Source organism: Elgaria multicarinata, chromosome 1 (assembly GCF_023053635.1).
Source record: "Elgaria multicarinata webbii isolate HBS135686 ecotype San Diego chromosome 1, rElgMul1.1.pri, whole genome shotgun sequence".
In the NCBI taxonomy this organism is placed as follows: domain Eukaryota; kingdom Metazoa; phylum Chordata; class Lepidosauria; order Squamata; family Anguidae; genus Elgaria; species Elgaria multicarinata.
The window spans coordinates 51,185,680-51,201,485 of NC_086171.1; the positions used below are offsets into that span (position 1 = coordinate 51,185,680).

The window sequence follows — 15,806 nt, forward strand, 5'->3', positions numbered from 1 at the left end:
TTTATTGAATAAGTCTTCCGACCATTTCAAAAGATCACGTTATCGTTAAAAACATACAGGCAATATACAATATACAGTTCCTATATGATATATTATTTAAGACTATTAGTTAATAAAACCCCTTGTGTTGTGAGATTTAATAAAATCTACTTATTAAGCCATTTTTCTAATTCTTTTTTCCTTATTCTGGCTGCTTTGAGAGCAAAAAGGGCAGCCCTCTGAATCACAAAATAATTGGAACCATGTAGGAGGAAGGACAATTTATCCTTCACTGTCCAGTTTCTCATGTGTATTAAAAACATAGATAGATAGATTTCTCTACATTTTGAATACAAACAACATTCAAGTAAATAGTGAGCTAGGTCTTCAATAGCAGGAATGCCGCATATACATAATCTATCTTTCGATGGGATGCCTAGAAATCTACCCTGGTAGCATCATTGTATCCATCAGCTCGAGACGAAGCTGAGTAAAAGCTACTCGATGGACCCATTTCATACCGAAGAACAGGTATTTTTCTTCTTTAAAATGGACTTTAGATGTTGCTAGCCATTTCATGGCCCTTGAATTTGCCGCTGCAGCTACATCACTCTGACTTCTAATATCGGAGATCCTAAGTTTAACAGCATTTCTTATGTTAGTATTAGGGGTGCTGATTGCCAGCAGACTGAAACCAGAGCTTGGTAACATCTTTATAAATTTATACAGCCAGGAGGTTTCCAAGGTTTTAGCCATCTGCTCGAGAAGATACTTCTTGGGCAGCCTGGCCTCGTTCACCAAAACTAACTTAAACCAATAATTGAATAGCCTACAATGTATTTGATCTAAGACTGCCGTAATACCGACTTCCGATCTAAGCACTTGTGCTGGACAGGTTAGAGCAACCCCTAACATCATACGCAAGAAACGATTTTGGACCCTTTCTATTTCCCTACTGTTGACGAAACCCCATATTTCAGCCCCATAAATTTGTACCGGCAACACTTTAGCCTTATATACATTAATGATTGGCAAGAGAGAACCGGGTTGTCTATAATTTATGGGCCTGTTCAAGGATTTTGCACAAACTGTTGCCTTTAACTCACTTCTTTTTAACTGCGGTGCCCATGATCCTGTGGAAGTGAAAGTTAATCCAAGATAGATAAATGAATCCACCTGGTCAATTTCATTAGAGTTCAAAAACCACATGTATTGCTGCTTTTTCTTGCCAAAGATCAGGACTTTTGATTTCTTGCAATTAATCACTAGGTCATTTTCCCTGCAGCATGAACAAAATTTTCTCAGAAGCCTCCACAGTCCAACCTGAGTGGTGGAAACAAAAATCATGGCGCAAGAATGCAGCCCTAGCAAACTCCGTTGCTTGTGAGGATCTCATTTGTTAGAGCTTGGTTTACTCCGGTTCTAACCTTTAAAAGAGTGTCTGTAAAAAGGATCTTTACAAGAAAAAGGAGTCTCCTATCAATGTTTGTTTTAGCCAGTTTATCACAGAGAAGACATTTATTAATTGGCAGTACTTAAATTGATAAATGTTGTGAAGAGCTGCCCACCCTTTGCGGTATATTTAGATATCAAGTGAGATAGGGTGAAACAATTACCAATGACCAACCTTCCTTGCCTAAAACCTGCCTACTCTTCTGCCAAAATGGCATTTTGTTCCGCCCACTCCTCTAATTTTTGATGTAAAAATCTAGCATAGATTTTTGCAGGAATATCTATTAAACTAATGGGTCTGTAATTACTAGGGTCTCTACGATCACCTTTTTTAAATAGGGGAATTATTATGCTAAGTTTCCATCCAGTAGGGATACAACCAGTATTGCTTATATGGGTGAAAAGGCCTGCAAGGACAGAAGCCCACCAGTCAACATTGTCTTTGAAAAGTTCTGGCGGCAAAAAATCTTCTCCTGGGGCCTTATTATTCTTTAATGCTCAAGCTTAGGCGAAATGACAAGAAATTAATTGTTGTTAAGAAAACTAAATACAATGCAAAAATGTGGGCAGATCTGGAACAGGCAGCCAGAATCAAGAATTCAGCAAGTTTCTTGAGTATGGTATCGGCCAGATTTAGAAAAGATAATTACAGTGTAGAGACTCCTGTCTCTGCAAAAGTATGGGAAGATTTCTATTCGGAATTATTCGAGGCTAAGGCAAATGGAGTAGAAACATATGTCATAGAAGATATTAATGACTTACCTAAATGGCCTAGCAGTTTTCTAAGTACGAGGTCTATCGTCTCAGGAAACAATGGAAGACTATTTTCTTCGGGCTAGCTTTCGGTGGCTGATAGTAAGCAAGTTGTTAAATGTTTTTCTTAAAACTTGTTTAATTTTCATAATTGAGAGTTGCATTAAAATGATGGCAAGGTATATACGATGCTTCTGTACATAGCATTAATTCTGGGATTGCAGGTATTATGCACTCAAGATACATGCCTAGGATGATATGCATCCTGTGCATTTTTCAAAAATAATACATCATAATTTTCTGTTTTAGTCCTGAATGCCGGAAGAAAATAAGTGAACTCAATGTTGTAGAGAATTTGTTGGTGATACTGCATGAATATGACTTGCTCTCTAAAAGGTAGGATACTTCATTTTTAGTTTACATTTTATGTTTAGGTTTTTCAGACACTTGGCCAATATTCATGCTAACTATGTTCTCTCCTCAGTCATTTGTGCTTGCTGCTTTTGAAGTAGGAAACGTGAGCTAAATTTCTAGTCTGGCATTTTAGGCAGATAAATTTCTAGTCTGGCATTTCACGCAGATTGCTCAATAAAGAAGTAATGTAAAGGTTGTTTGGGATGTGTGCTTATGGAGCCAAAAGGTGTGGGTTTTTCCATGTTTAGTGCTCACATGTTTTTGCATACTTTGGGTGAATTCCAGTAACTCACTCAGGATATTTTCAGAGGCTTAAGCATCTGTTCCTTCAGTCAACTTAGACCACAGATGAAGAACCGCCAGCCTGCAGGCCTAATCCAGCTTGTGCAGCCTCTTGGGGTTCTTCTAGTGGATGGGGCTTATTGTCCAAGCCCACCTCCTCGAGGAATCCCCTGGGAGGGCATCCTCCCGCTGCTATATCCAATCTCAGATGAAAGGTAACCGTGGGCATTCCTTTGCTGCTGCACATCAGCAGTGAAACCCTTGCTGTTATCTCCGATTGAAGATAGCAGCGGAGGGATGAAAGGTGGCAGGTGTTGGCACTGGCCCATGCCTGGGGAAGCAGCTGCTCTCCCCACGTATGAGTGAGTCCCCTTTTGCTTAGCCCCTATCACCGCCTTCCTGCAATGGGGGAAGGACGCATGGTGGGCAAAGTGGCTGAGGGCCCTTCATTCCGCCATTGGAGAAGCAAAAGGGACTCAACTGCTTCTCTTTCGACCGCCCCACCTCCTTCCCTCATTGTGGAGAGGAGGTCGGGGTGTGTGTGTGAAGATGGGGCAGAGCCAACCTAGTTCAGTTGGCTTCCCTAACCTTAGGCCAGTTGCCAGAAACCTTACTCACATTACAAATTCCTCTTCTTTGGTTTCTTTTCTACATGAATAGTGATGGGATAATAACAGAAACCGTGTGAGAGAAGCTCAAAAGCAAGTTTAGCCTTGCAGGTAAAATGCACGCTACAACTTAATATGCTACTGCAAGAGGAAAGGCAGGTTCCTTTTTTTAGTTGTATTAAGTCTTTGGGCTGATTCAGATGTAAAAGGAAGATGTAAATAGGAAGTGGTGTTATTTACTCTTAACTGGCAGCAGCCTCTAGGGTCTTAGGCAGAGGTCTTTCCCATCACCTGCTACCTGATTCTTGTTAAAGTGCAAATGCTAGTGATTGAACCTCTGCCCCCCTCCATACAATACATGTACTGCGCCAGTGAGCTATGGGTCCCTCCCAGAGTTTGCTATTATGAGAATACTTCCTGAGCCTCTGGTTCACACACACTCCTCCCATCAAATGGGTGATCAGAAGGTTTTGCTTTTGAACTAACCACAGTTTCCCATGACCTCCAAACTCAGGAAACTGCATTTTTGTTCTCAGGGTGATTAGTTAAAAAAACCACCATGATCAAACTGTGCTCTGATAATTTAATTTGTTAATTAACTTTAGTTAGAACAAACCACTGTTCCCCAAGTTAGGATGTAACAAGAAGCTGTGGTCAGTTTGAAATCAGAAGCTTTCAATCATCTCCTCTTTGTGCAAAGGAAAAGGAAAGGGTGATGGTGGGGAGAACATGCAAGACCAAGTTATGAACCAGGAGCTTTGTTCATTTACTCGAATTCAAACACAAAAAAAGCCATGGCTTCTGATGTAGTGCAGCATTGAAGCTGCCAGATAAGTGCATGCTTTAGTGTCCTTACTCTAAATATTCTAGAGAGAACCATGATTTATTTAATGTTTTAGCACTAGCGTCCCTTGGAAATAAATTAAGACCGTGAACAACTGGTTTTCTTTGAATTTATGATTACATCTTCATTGCTGTTACTTACATCAGTACTTGGGAGAAAAGTACTCAAACCTAATATTCTTTTTTGGGTGGCGGGGATATTAGTTAAATGAAAGCCAGAAATTATAAGTATAACATTCTTAATGTGAAGTATCGACTAATGCACCAGGGTAGGCTTAGTTTTATAATACAGTATATTTATTTTTAGAAGTATGATGTTTATACCAACTGTTTTGGGTGCATAAGAAAACTGAGGAAGCACTTTATGTGTAAGTCAAACCAGTTGACTAGATCATTTTGAAAGTGTTGAATTGAATAAATGCAGCAATATTTGATTATCTGGATAATATAACACGCAAACTGAGTTTTAAAGGCTTAGGTGATAATTTGTTGGTTCCCTTGCAGGCTGACAGCAGAGTTGCTCCGCCTCCTCTGTGTAGAATCTCAGGTGAAAGAGCAGGTCAAAATGTACGAAGGTGTTCCCATCCTGCTCAGTTTGCTCCATTCAGATCACCTAAAGCTGTTGTGGAGTGTGGTTTGGATTCTGGTCCAGGTCTGTGAAGATCCCGAAACCAGTGTGGAAATCCGTATTTGGGGAGGCATCAAACAGCTCCTTCATATTTTGCAAGGGTAGGTTTCTAGACACCACCCATTGGCAATTTCTGATTTACAGCTTCATAGCTCCACTTTGGTCACAGTTGTATTCTTAAAAATAACATTTATTCTCAGAGCCATCTGTCTGCTCAGTGTCATGTAAAAATTGGTACTCATTAAGGTAAAGCTTTGACTTTAAATGATACGGTGTTATTGGAGGATTTTTTAGAACTTCGTCATAAAACTGCAGGGTATAATTTGCAAAGTATTGTTGGTATACTATTCCTATGAGGAAAATAGGTCTGAGTCTTGGCAGCTTTTTCAAATGGAGCTGTGGCATAAACAACAAAATGGGTTAGATGCAGACTAAATTAGGCTGCAGTCCTGATAAGGAATCCTTGTGCAGGCACAGACTGTTTCTTTTTATAACCATTAGCTGGAAATGAAGAGATTGTGCCCAAAATGTTTAAAGGTTTCAACGGATTTCATTTAACTAAGGCTTTTTTCATCATTCAAATGTTTATTTCCTATTCATGATTTACAATGATTTGATCTTTCAACTTAAATAATTTTAAAATGGCAGTTAATGTAAATATATCAATTTGTTAAAATGATTACTAACACTGTCTTGCGAGCAGATCTTTATAATTAAAGGAGCACAGGAGTGCCCCTCAGTTAAGGTGAGTTGCCAAAAAGAGGTTCCACCTTTATAGCCTCAAAATTCTACTACTTGTAAAAAATGACATCTGTAGAGCTAATGACAAAGTTTTCAAAATTTCAAACTAATCCGATACAAATTGCCGCAGATACAGCAAGTTAAACAACACTGAAAATTTACACATTTGTACTTTTTATTCCAAGCTGTATCTAGGCATATCATATATTCTTTTCAAATTCTGGGGGGAATTACTGATGTACTTTATTCAGGCTTGTTGAGAATGTATGCTTTCATTGTCTTGGTGAAATTTGAGCACCTTTTATGGTAACTACTGCTGGCAAGATTATGTTCAGTTTTTTTCTGAACCTACAATGCTGCCAATACTCCAATGTTTGTGGTCTAGTGGCTAAAGTGTTGGACTGGGAGTTGGGAGATCCGGGTTCTAGTCCCCACTCAGCCATGGAAACCCACTGGGTGACTATGGGCCAGTTACAGACTCTCAGCCCAACCCACCTCACAGGGTTGTTCTTGTGAGGATAAAATGGAGAGGAGGATTATGTACGCTGCCTTGGGTTCCTTGAAGGAAAAAAGGCGGGATATAAATGCAGTAATAATAATAAAAAATCACTATTCCTGTCAGCATTCTGACAGTGGGGAAGGGGTAGCAGAAAACTGTCAACTGGGATAAGACTGAAGTAATTTTGAAGGCTGGAGTAATCATTGTCATTGATTGACAGATCACTATTGGAAAAGAGGGAGGAAAAGTGTAATAATAGCAATGCAATGTATTAATAATTTTCCTTTTTTAAAAAACAGGGAAATAAGTCTTCAAGTTTAAGACCAGACTTTAGGCTATTTCACATTGCCTGAAACTTCACAAAGCCAGGAAATTGGAAGCTAGGCTGATGCCTTAACAGATGTGCCCCATGATCAGTATTGATATTGTGTAATATAACAAATTATTTATTATTTATTATTTATTTATTTATTTAAAATATTTATATCCCGCCCTATATCACTAAGATCTCAGGGCGGCGTACAGATAAAAACATACAGTATAAAACAATAAATATACACAGTTAAAACAAATTAAACCATGATCCAAGTTAAAACAATATATAATTTAAAAGCAATAGATACAGTTAAAACAGTTAAAACAGTTAAAACAATGTGCAAGCAAATTTTGCTTGCAAGCAACAGACAGGTCAGCTCATAGGAGGATTCCTCTAGCAATACAGGTTCAGATGCTTGTAAAGCAATACAAGACCAGGACAACATGGGGTACCCCTGCTGGTCCCAGGCATTCCAATCTCCCCATCTGGATTTGGGCCTAAAGTATGCAGGAACAGTGGGGTACAAGTAGGGTAAGTTGTAAACAAGCACAATTTGTGACATTGTACAACAACATCACTGATCGTGGGCCACATCTGTTACAACATCAGAATATAAATGTAGTCAATACTCCTTTCCAAGACTTGCGCTCCATTGTTGTTCCAAATTTTGGATGTGACTACTTCTTACTTAAAACTGTTAAGTTGAAAAATATTTTTCTCATGGTAATGTGGAAATTATTAACAGCTGAGAATTATTCACACATTTCTTCCAGTATTATTAAATGGTCTAAGAAGGTTTGGTTAAAAGGATATATAGAACATTTATGTTCTTAATTTAGCGGTAAATAGCCTCTAATTACCAATTAGGAAACATATATCTAAAGTATTCACTGCATTATGTTTTACTTTTCCAGGGAGCGAAATCTATTTTCAGATCGTTCTTCCATTGGGAGTTTATCTAGTGCAAATGCAGCAGGGAGAATCCAACAGCTTCGCTTGTCGGAAGATTTAAGCCCTCATGAGATACAAGAAAATATGTTTTCCCTTCAAGCAGGTACGCACATTACAAATTGCCCTGTGCTAGTTTGCGTTCAGAGCAATAATTTATTGTCTAAGTAATGTATAAATGTTAGCAGATCTCTTTGCAGAGTTTGAACCGTCAGTCCAGTAGGCTATATGTAGATATATAACAAAATGTTTGAGTGTATTCCACAGCACCTGACAGGAGTGCTTGTGTGGTGGGGGAGATTTTAGAAGGAGTAAAGGAAAAAACAGATTTATTCCCCTACCCTCCTGAATTCTTTCCCTACTGTGCTATAGAATGCTAAAGGTCTTAACCCTAAACCTGAGCCCACTGGCACTCTATAGCACATCAAGGAAAAGTTTCAGGAAGGTTGTAAAGAAAAGCCCTAAACAACTTGACACCAGGATACCTGGGAGAGCGCCTTTAGTGTGGTGGCCCCTTCTCTTTAGAACTCCCTGCCCCTGGAAGGCAGGCAGGCACCAGACTGCTTCCTGCACCTCCTGAAAACAACTTTTCCAGGAAGCCTTCCTCAACTGACCAGCCACTGTTTTTATTGGTCCTTTGTTTTAAATTGAACAATTTTAATCTTCTTTCTTTTTACTGTTTTATTCCTATGTGCAGTGCTCTGGAATCTATTTTAGATAGGCACACTCCCTGATAAGTATGCCTGTATGATATGCAACTTTGCAAAAAGCTATTTGTTGTCTTCATCACTTTCAGTTTTTAAACATACAACTGAAATTTAAAGTGTGACTGCTCCAGTGGCATGATTTACAATTCCACTTAAAATTCAAAAAGCAACTTTTTTATATATTTTGCAAACATTGGATATATGTAGGAGACACCTCATCTATAATTCTCTACAAGAGTGATCTAAAATAAATGCTTGTGATGATTTATTCTAGCTTGTTGTGCTGCAGTTACTGAATTGGTTCTGAATGATACCAATGCTCACCAAGTAGTTCAGGTAAGAAGTCTTTGAATCTATTTAGCGCTATATTTGTTCATCTTTAATTTTGTCATGTGCTCTCATTTGGTTGTGGATGCAAAATGTTTGTTTGCAAACATCTTGATTGATATCCTACTAGTGTTTAGAGCATGTGTAGGTATGGAAGTGTTCTGTTGAAGGCTGCATTATGCAGATTTTTTTTTAAAAGTACAGGATAAGCTTTTGATTTAGCTTTCAAAAGGAGAATGCCTCATGCTCCACAGGAGACTTGAGGAGATGTTCTAAAGACTCCAAGTAAAAGGAAGAAGGATGAACAGGAGGGAGGCAGGATCTGGCTTGATAAGAGCCAAGATGAGAATGGAAAAAGATTGAGAAGACAACAATAATTTAACCAGGATGAAGTTTGAACCTGACCATTGAACCAGCATTGAATATGCAGAGATGAAGGAATAAGTCAGTGAGCAGAACTGATGAGAAAAAAACAACAGAGATAGAGAAAATACACCCATAGTGGGTTAAACCCCCTCTCAAATCCAGTGTGGGTTAACAGTCATATATAGAATGCTACAAGACACAAGACCATTACGGAGTGGTTGGGTCAGGCCCGGCCTGTCTTTGCGCTGTGCCCTATTGCAAAATGCATAATGCCTGCCTCTACTGATTGGTTTTCAGGCTTCCTTTCAATTGATTGGTAGGTTCCCTCATATGAACATGACTTAAAATTTGCCATTAATTTCTTAATGCATTATTACTAAACATTTGACAGTTCTTTGAATCTGTATTCTTTAATGTGTGCTTTCTCAGGAAAATGGAGTCTATACAATTGCAAAGCTGATTTTACCCAATAAACAAAGGAATGTAGCAAAGCCTAATTTATTACAGGTAATCCTTTTTCTTTATTTACATGCTCTTTTAGTTCAAACAGCTACAGCACTTGAAAGAGAGACATGATGATTTATTGTGTATTTCTTTACTGCAAAGTAGCCTTGGATTCTCTTTTTTAAGCTGCCAGAATAAAATACTGAGTTAAAATGCATTATATAAAAATAGATACAAACTATCCCACACTTTTAAAAATTCCATATGGCACATATATCTGATATGGAATTATATAGAGTGCACTGTTACATCAGGATTCTTCTGTCTGATATGTAAGATATTGTCCCGTAAAATTCTCTACCAAGGTAACTGAAATCCTTTGGGAATGAGTTTTGGGTCAGATTTGCTTGCCGTGGATAGTTCTGCTTTAATGCCTGAGGCTTTTTAAAGCATTTGGAATTTGAAGGGCACAAAATGGTCAGATGCACTAAACAGAAGCTAAGATTGATGCTTTCCTAACTTCTGGCATTACAATATTTTTCTTCCATTACTTTGCTTTCAGGCCCCTTGCCTTGGCTACAAACAATTGCTTATTTAGTATGCTACTGGCATAGACTATTTAGACAAAAGAAACCAAATGTGATTAGCAGTGCTTCTGCATGGCATTATCTTTAATGTATGCATTTTCCTCACTCCAGTGTTACGCCTTCAGAGCCCTGAGATTTCTCTTCAGTATGGAAAGGAACAGACATCTTTTTAAAAGGTATGCAAATGAAATATTAGAAAAAAGTATTCTCTAAAAATGTACACTTGAGTTACAGCAAAAAGCCCGCAGGTTAATACTTAGCATTAGGCTTCAGTTTTAGTTATATTCACTGACTTCTAGCTGGAAGAATGGAAAATGAGATGGAGTGACAAATGACAGCGTTGTCATCCATAGATGTCTCTGCAGAGAAAATGTAACTACATTTTAGGACCAATTTAAATGCCCAGCTGCCACATGAAGATCTCCAGAGACATTTCTAACACCTCCACACTGGGGCTGTAATACCTTTTTTATTTCTTCATTTATATATTTTAAAGGAATTTTGTCCCAGACTTTGCCAATGTCACCATAGCACAAAAAATGATTTCCAGTAGAATGAAGCACAGTTCCAAGGCTATGCTGGCTGGGGAATGCTGGGAATTGTAGGACTTTTTTTCTGTCTAAACATGCATAGGACTGTGCCCGTCATCACAGTGTTGGATGCATTCACCACTCCATAGCCTTTAGAGTGGAGGGCCTGTGCAGCATTGATCTGAACAGTGACATCATTACAAGGGAGGAGTTAAACATGCATTGGAACTAAATGGCATGTCCTGTGGTACAGCTGACAAGCACAGTATAATGGTTGAACCATCGTTATTGTCCAGAAAACACAGTTCCATCCCTGAGACCTGACCGACTAAGGTGGATAAGACACCAGGAGAGATTATTAACGTGACTATCCTGCAGATATGAGCAGGATATATGCTTGTTCCAGAAGTTGATAAATTCTTTTTCATATATACTTTTTTTTAATACAATGCCAAGTTCACCTCCCATTTTAATCCAGAAAAATAGCCCTGTGCCCACATATCAAAACTTCAGGAAACATTGCAGTAAAATAATACATTTTTAAAAAAAATCGTCATATGGTTCTTATTTATTTATAATATTTAAGGTCAAGGCAGGATAGAGACTCTTCGGGGCTGTCTATACATGACAAAATCCCCAGGGTAGGTGCATGGTGGCGCAGGGTCAATTATATGATGCAGAAGCCACCATGCAGGCATCCCAGAGCTTTCCCCAAAAGCTCTGAAGCCAAAAAGTTGGGGATTTACTCCAACGTTTTTGTCTGGAGCACAGCTAGGACAGCGCGTCACCGTCTGTCACTGCTTCTCTGGGGTCGTTTTGGAGGCCTGGCTGGGTAGATGGCGTCAGTGCCTGTCTTCAATCCCCTCGAGGTAAGGCGGAAAAAGCCAAGGAGGGACAGCAGTGGCGGTGGTGGCTCCCCCCCTCCTAGATCCATTTGAACCCCGCAGTCGTTCCTTTGCATGGGCTGCAACCCCGCAGGAGCGAAAGCGCAGGGTTTTGGGGGAATGCGGTGGCAACTTGGCACCGTGAAGATACCCCCTTCATCTGTTGAACAGTTTTTGAATATGATGGACCCTGTTTGGGGGATTTTTACCACACAGAAATGCACAGAAGAATTCAGCTATAGAGGTAACTTTCTATATCTAGTTCCATTCAGATTCATAGAAGTCTTTTAGGAAGAAGCAGGAGTAAAATTAGAGATGCCTATCTAAAACATTATTGTGTTTTCTTTGCCATCCTTTCCAATGGTTTTAAAACCAAATCCAAGGCCATCTTTCTGATCAGGCCAAATGAATGGTAATCAACTACAGCAGACTCTGATATTCATGTCTTTTGTCTCAAGGTTTGCATCTGATCAAAACCATGTTTGGACATCCAACATCTTCCTTAACCACTTTATTTTTACTTGTAATTTCTGTGCCTGGAAAATATCTCATGACGTTCAAAGACTAGCAACTTTGAAATAGCCAGCTGAGCCAAAAATATATACACCCCTCTTCTCGCTTTCTTATGTTAGTAGCACAGCTATAAGTCTTTAATATTAAATTTATGGTGATAGAATATCACTGCTATCTAACAGTTCTTTTCAAGAACCATAGAGGGGTGTTTTTTATTGTTTAAATCGGTAAACAATTTTTTGTTTGAAGAAAGGGAACATGACCAGCTTTTCTTTCGCTAGAGAAGTCTGGTATTTTACTAAAATGTATGCTGTCTCTTCTTAACACCATTTTGCCCTAAAAAAAAACCTGGACTAACATAACAAATTATTAACTGAAATGAAATCAAGCATATTTTTTCCCCAACATCGTAGACATAATTATGCATGAATTTTGTTTAGCATTTCACAAGTATGCAAATTTACATTTTTGTAGACTCTTCCCTACAGACTTGTTTGAGAGCTTCATTGACATTGGGCACTATGTTCGCGAGATCCGTGCTTATGACGAGCTGGCATTGAAGCTAAATGCATTACTTGTAAGTAGTAAATGTTTGATTACTTGCTTGTTCAGACTAAAACTGGGATGGAGTTTGGACGCTCCTGCTATTTCCCTAATTACTGTCGCTGTGGCACACGTTGCCATGTCATCCGAGCCCGGCGAGGTGGACGACAAACATGGCTCCCAAGTCACCCCTTAAGCCAAGCCACGGGTTGTGGGGTATTTTGAAGCCACCCCCACCACACACCTTGCCAGGTTTGGACAACAAGACAACCCAGACTGCAGTGTGGATAGTTAGGGAAATGCACACCAGCGGCATGTGCAGGGTGTGGAAAAGAAGCCACTGTGGCTCCTTTGCTGATCATCCAAACCCATGCAGTGTCCGAAGGATTTTAGTAGACACTACGCAGACCTAGCAGACACATAACCTGGCTTCAAGAAAGGTCTTGCAAAGTTTTTTGCTGGGCTGGTGGGGGGGATGCTTGGGCTTAGACAGTTCTCCAGGAGAAGGGGAAAGCTGGCTGCAGGACAATGAACAACAAACAAACCTCACACTTTTTTTCCATGTGCTCTTCCTGTCTAAACTTAACACATGAATGGACTTAGGGTTCTTGGTTGATCTGAAAAACTGAGAAGGGAATTAAGGGAGACAGTAACTCTTTATGTGTCATTAGTGTCCAAGCTGTTGGCTTGAATTGGTATAGTCCCTATTAATCAGAACTGTAGTGCTATTAGCAAAGTGTTACATCAATCAAAATAAAGTGTTCAACTTATTTCATAACTAGGAGGATGAAGTTAAGCAAATTGCTGAAAATATTGAAAACATTAATCAGAACAAAGCACCCACAAAATACATAGGAAATTACGCAATATTGGACCACCTTGGAAGTGGAGCTTTTGGAAGTGTTTACAAGGTAAAATTTGATCTGTATTAAATATTTCCTTGCATTTATATTCCTTTCATCACATATATGACATTATTGCCAATTCATTTCATTCATTTCCTACATATAAAGAAGAGTCATGTGGGGAGGAGCCCTAGCTCAGTGGCAGAGCCCCAGCTTTGCATAGAGAAGGTCCCAGGTTCAATCACCGGCATCTCCAGGTAAGGCTGGAAATATGCCTGGAGAGCCGCTGCCAGTCAGTGCTGACAACACTGGACCAGATGGACCAGTGGTCTGACTCAGTATAAGGTAGCTTCCTATGTGTTGGCTTGAATTAGCATAGTCCCTATTAATCAGTGTTTCCCGTTGTTTTTAATAAGTAGCAGTACTTGAGAAAGCTGGTGTAACAGAGTGGCTAATGGCATGAGGTAGGCAGTCACCCTGTCAAATCTCACCTCAGACCTGTACTCAGTACATGCCGCTATTCCATAGTACCCATTCCTTTCCACAAATGTGCAGGGTTATTTTAAGAATTACTGAGATAATACATGTCAAATTTATTTATTTATTTATTTATTTACCGCCCCATAGCCGAAGCTCTCTGGGCAGTTTACAAACGCACTAAATAACTTGCAATGCACTATAGAAATACGAAATAGTATTCTTTCAGCCACAGTGTGATGGATTTGGATAGACCTTAGGGATACCCAACTTCCGCAAAGATCTGTTGCGATGTTCTTTCAGATACCCATGTGACTCATGTAACTGCATTTTTATTGCACCGGGGGGAGGGGGGGTGCTCAAATGCTTTCCCACTGATTATTAGATACTGAAAAAATGAGTTTCTCAGAATAGACACAGTGCAGTTAGTTTTGGTGAACTAATAGTGCTTTACTTCCATTCTGCTGCTGTTGGTATTGCTGTTCAGATCTACATATTTTTCTCCTCCCTCCTGCCTCCCCACCCCACCGGGTCATAGGTTAGGAAACACAGTGGCCAAAACCTTCTAGCAATGAAAGAAATCAATTTACACAATCCGGCATTTGGAAAAGATAAAAAAGACAGAGACAGCAGTGTGAAGAACATTGTCTCTGAACTGACCATAATTAAAGAACAGGTGAGTCTAAACACACTATAAATAGGTTTCAGCGGAATCAGTGGGCTTTTCTTCCTAACAAATGTGTTCAGGATTTCGGATGCCAGGCAGAAAGAAGCTTCCGTCCGCTGAAGATGCTTTGTTTTTGTTTTTTCTTTAAAATTTATTCATAGCTGTAAATGTACATTAAAGATCATATTAAAGACGTTATCAAATGTGCTCTGTTTGCTTTATAATCTTCATGTTAAATACAGCGGTTGAAAAATGGTCAATGGCAGCCATTTCCATAAAGGTTACCTACACTGGTTCAGTTCAGGCCCCTGCATCAGCACTTGGCATGGCCGGACAAATGACAGGCCCCACTACGGGTGATGCTAGCCTTCACAGTGGGTGGGGGGATGTTGTTAAAAAATATGTTTTTCTTTACATCCCAGTGCCGTAAAGAGAAGTGCTGGGTTAGGGGGCTGCAGCCGCTGCGATGCTGCTGGGCCCCATCTCCAAAGTGCACGTCACGGGCAGAGGCATTGGACATCAGGAAAATGAAGGCAGGGGCTGCAGCTGCCTTGCTTGATGCTTCTCGTTGCAATTCTGGGTGGAGGGAACCCCAAACAGCTGCTTTCGGTGCCCCTACCCACCGCCTCTGTTGCTCACTGCCCATTGCCATCTGCCCCCTGGTAAGGATAGAGGGCACCAGACAGATGCCATGTCAGTCCTGCTGCAGGCCCTGGATGAGCTGGATGAATATTAGTAGTTTAGGAAAAGGAAGTTGGAATTAGTGCCATGTGCATGCAGAGTTACATGCTTAAGTATCATTTCTAAATTTAAGATCTTCTGTGTTCTTATAGATGTAAGTGCTCCTAATTGTACATGGAGCTCCTGTATCTAAGGGCTTCCCCATTTCTGTGGAGGGCGTGGCCTCCCACATGGTGATGACCGTACCATTGAGGAGAACAGGGAACTCAACTCTCATAAAGATTAGAGCTGGGGGTCTGAACTAGGTTGAATGCATGAAAAGATTCAGAGGGGGACTTTTGTTTTTTAAAAATCACTTACTTAAATGTGATCACATGGAAGATTGAATGGTTTCTAGCTTTATTGACATGAGGGTCAAGAAGTAAAAATCTCATGTAGAAAATCTGTTTTGCCATAACACGTTCTGCAGACTGAAATTCGATCAGAACAAGGCGCTTTAGCCTGCAGGTAACATGACTCCTTTAATGTATCTCTTAGAATACAGTTACTTACAAGTATTTCCCAACTGAGGTGGTTTATTTGTTTGGGGTCTTTCGAGTGGTAGCCCAAAGGAATCACAGAACTGAAGGAGTTCTGTTATGTATGCAGCATCATAAAAGCGGGAGGGGGGGAAGGGAATGCAATACTGTGCAACATCTGGAATTATTATATTTATTTGTATCCCGCCTTTTGCCCCATACTGGGCCTCAAGGGGGCCTTACAAAGTTTAAAA

General features: G+C 39.8%; 1 protein-coding gene across 1 annotated transcript in view; it reads left to right on the top strand.

Moving 5' to 3' along the window:
* NEK10 (NIMA related kinase 10) overlaps nucleotides 1-15,806 on the top strand; it is a 101,151-nt gene that overhangs the window by 16,413 nt on the left and 68,932 nt on the right. The window contains exons 11-19 of the mRNA XM_063128228.1: nucleotides 2,494-2,580; nucleotides 4,836-5,060; nucleotides 7,430-7,569; nucleotides 8,445-8,506; nucleotides 9,293-9,370; nucleotides 10,006-10,070; nucleotides 12,296-12,398; nucleotides 13,147-13,275; nucleotides 14,225-14,362. Of these exons, the coding sequence (XP_062984298.1) occupies nucleotides 2,494-2,580; nucleotides 4,836-5,060; nucleotides 7,430-7,569; nucleotides 8,445-8,506; nucleotides 9,293-9,370; nucleotides 10,006-10,070; nucleotides 12,296-12,398; nucleotides 13,147-13,275; nucleotides 14,225-14,362 (1,027 nt within the window). The remainder of the gene's footprint in view (nucleotides 1-2,493; nucleotides 2,581-4,835; nucleotides 5,061-7,429; nucleotides 7,570-8,444; nucleotides 8,507-9,292; nucleotides 9,371-10,005; nucleotides 10,071-12,295; nucleotides 12,399-13,146; nucleotides 13,276-14,224; nucleotides 14,363-15,806) is intronic.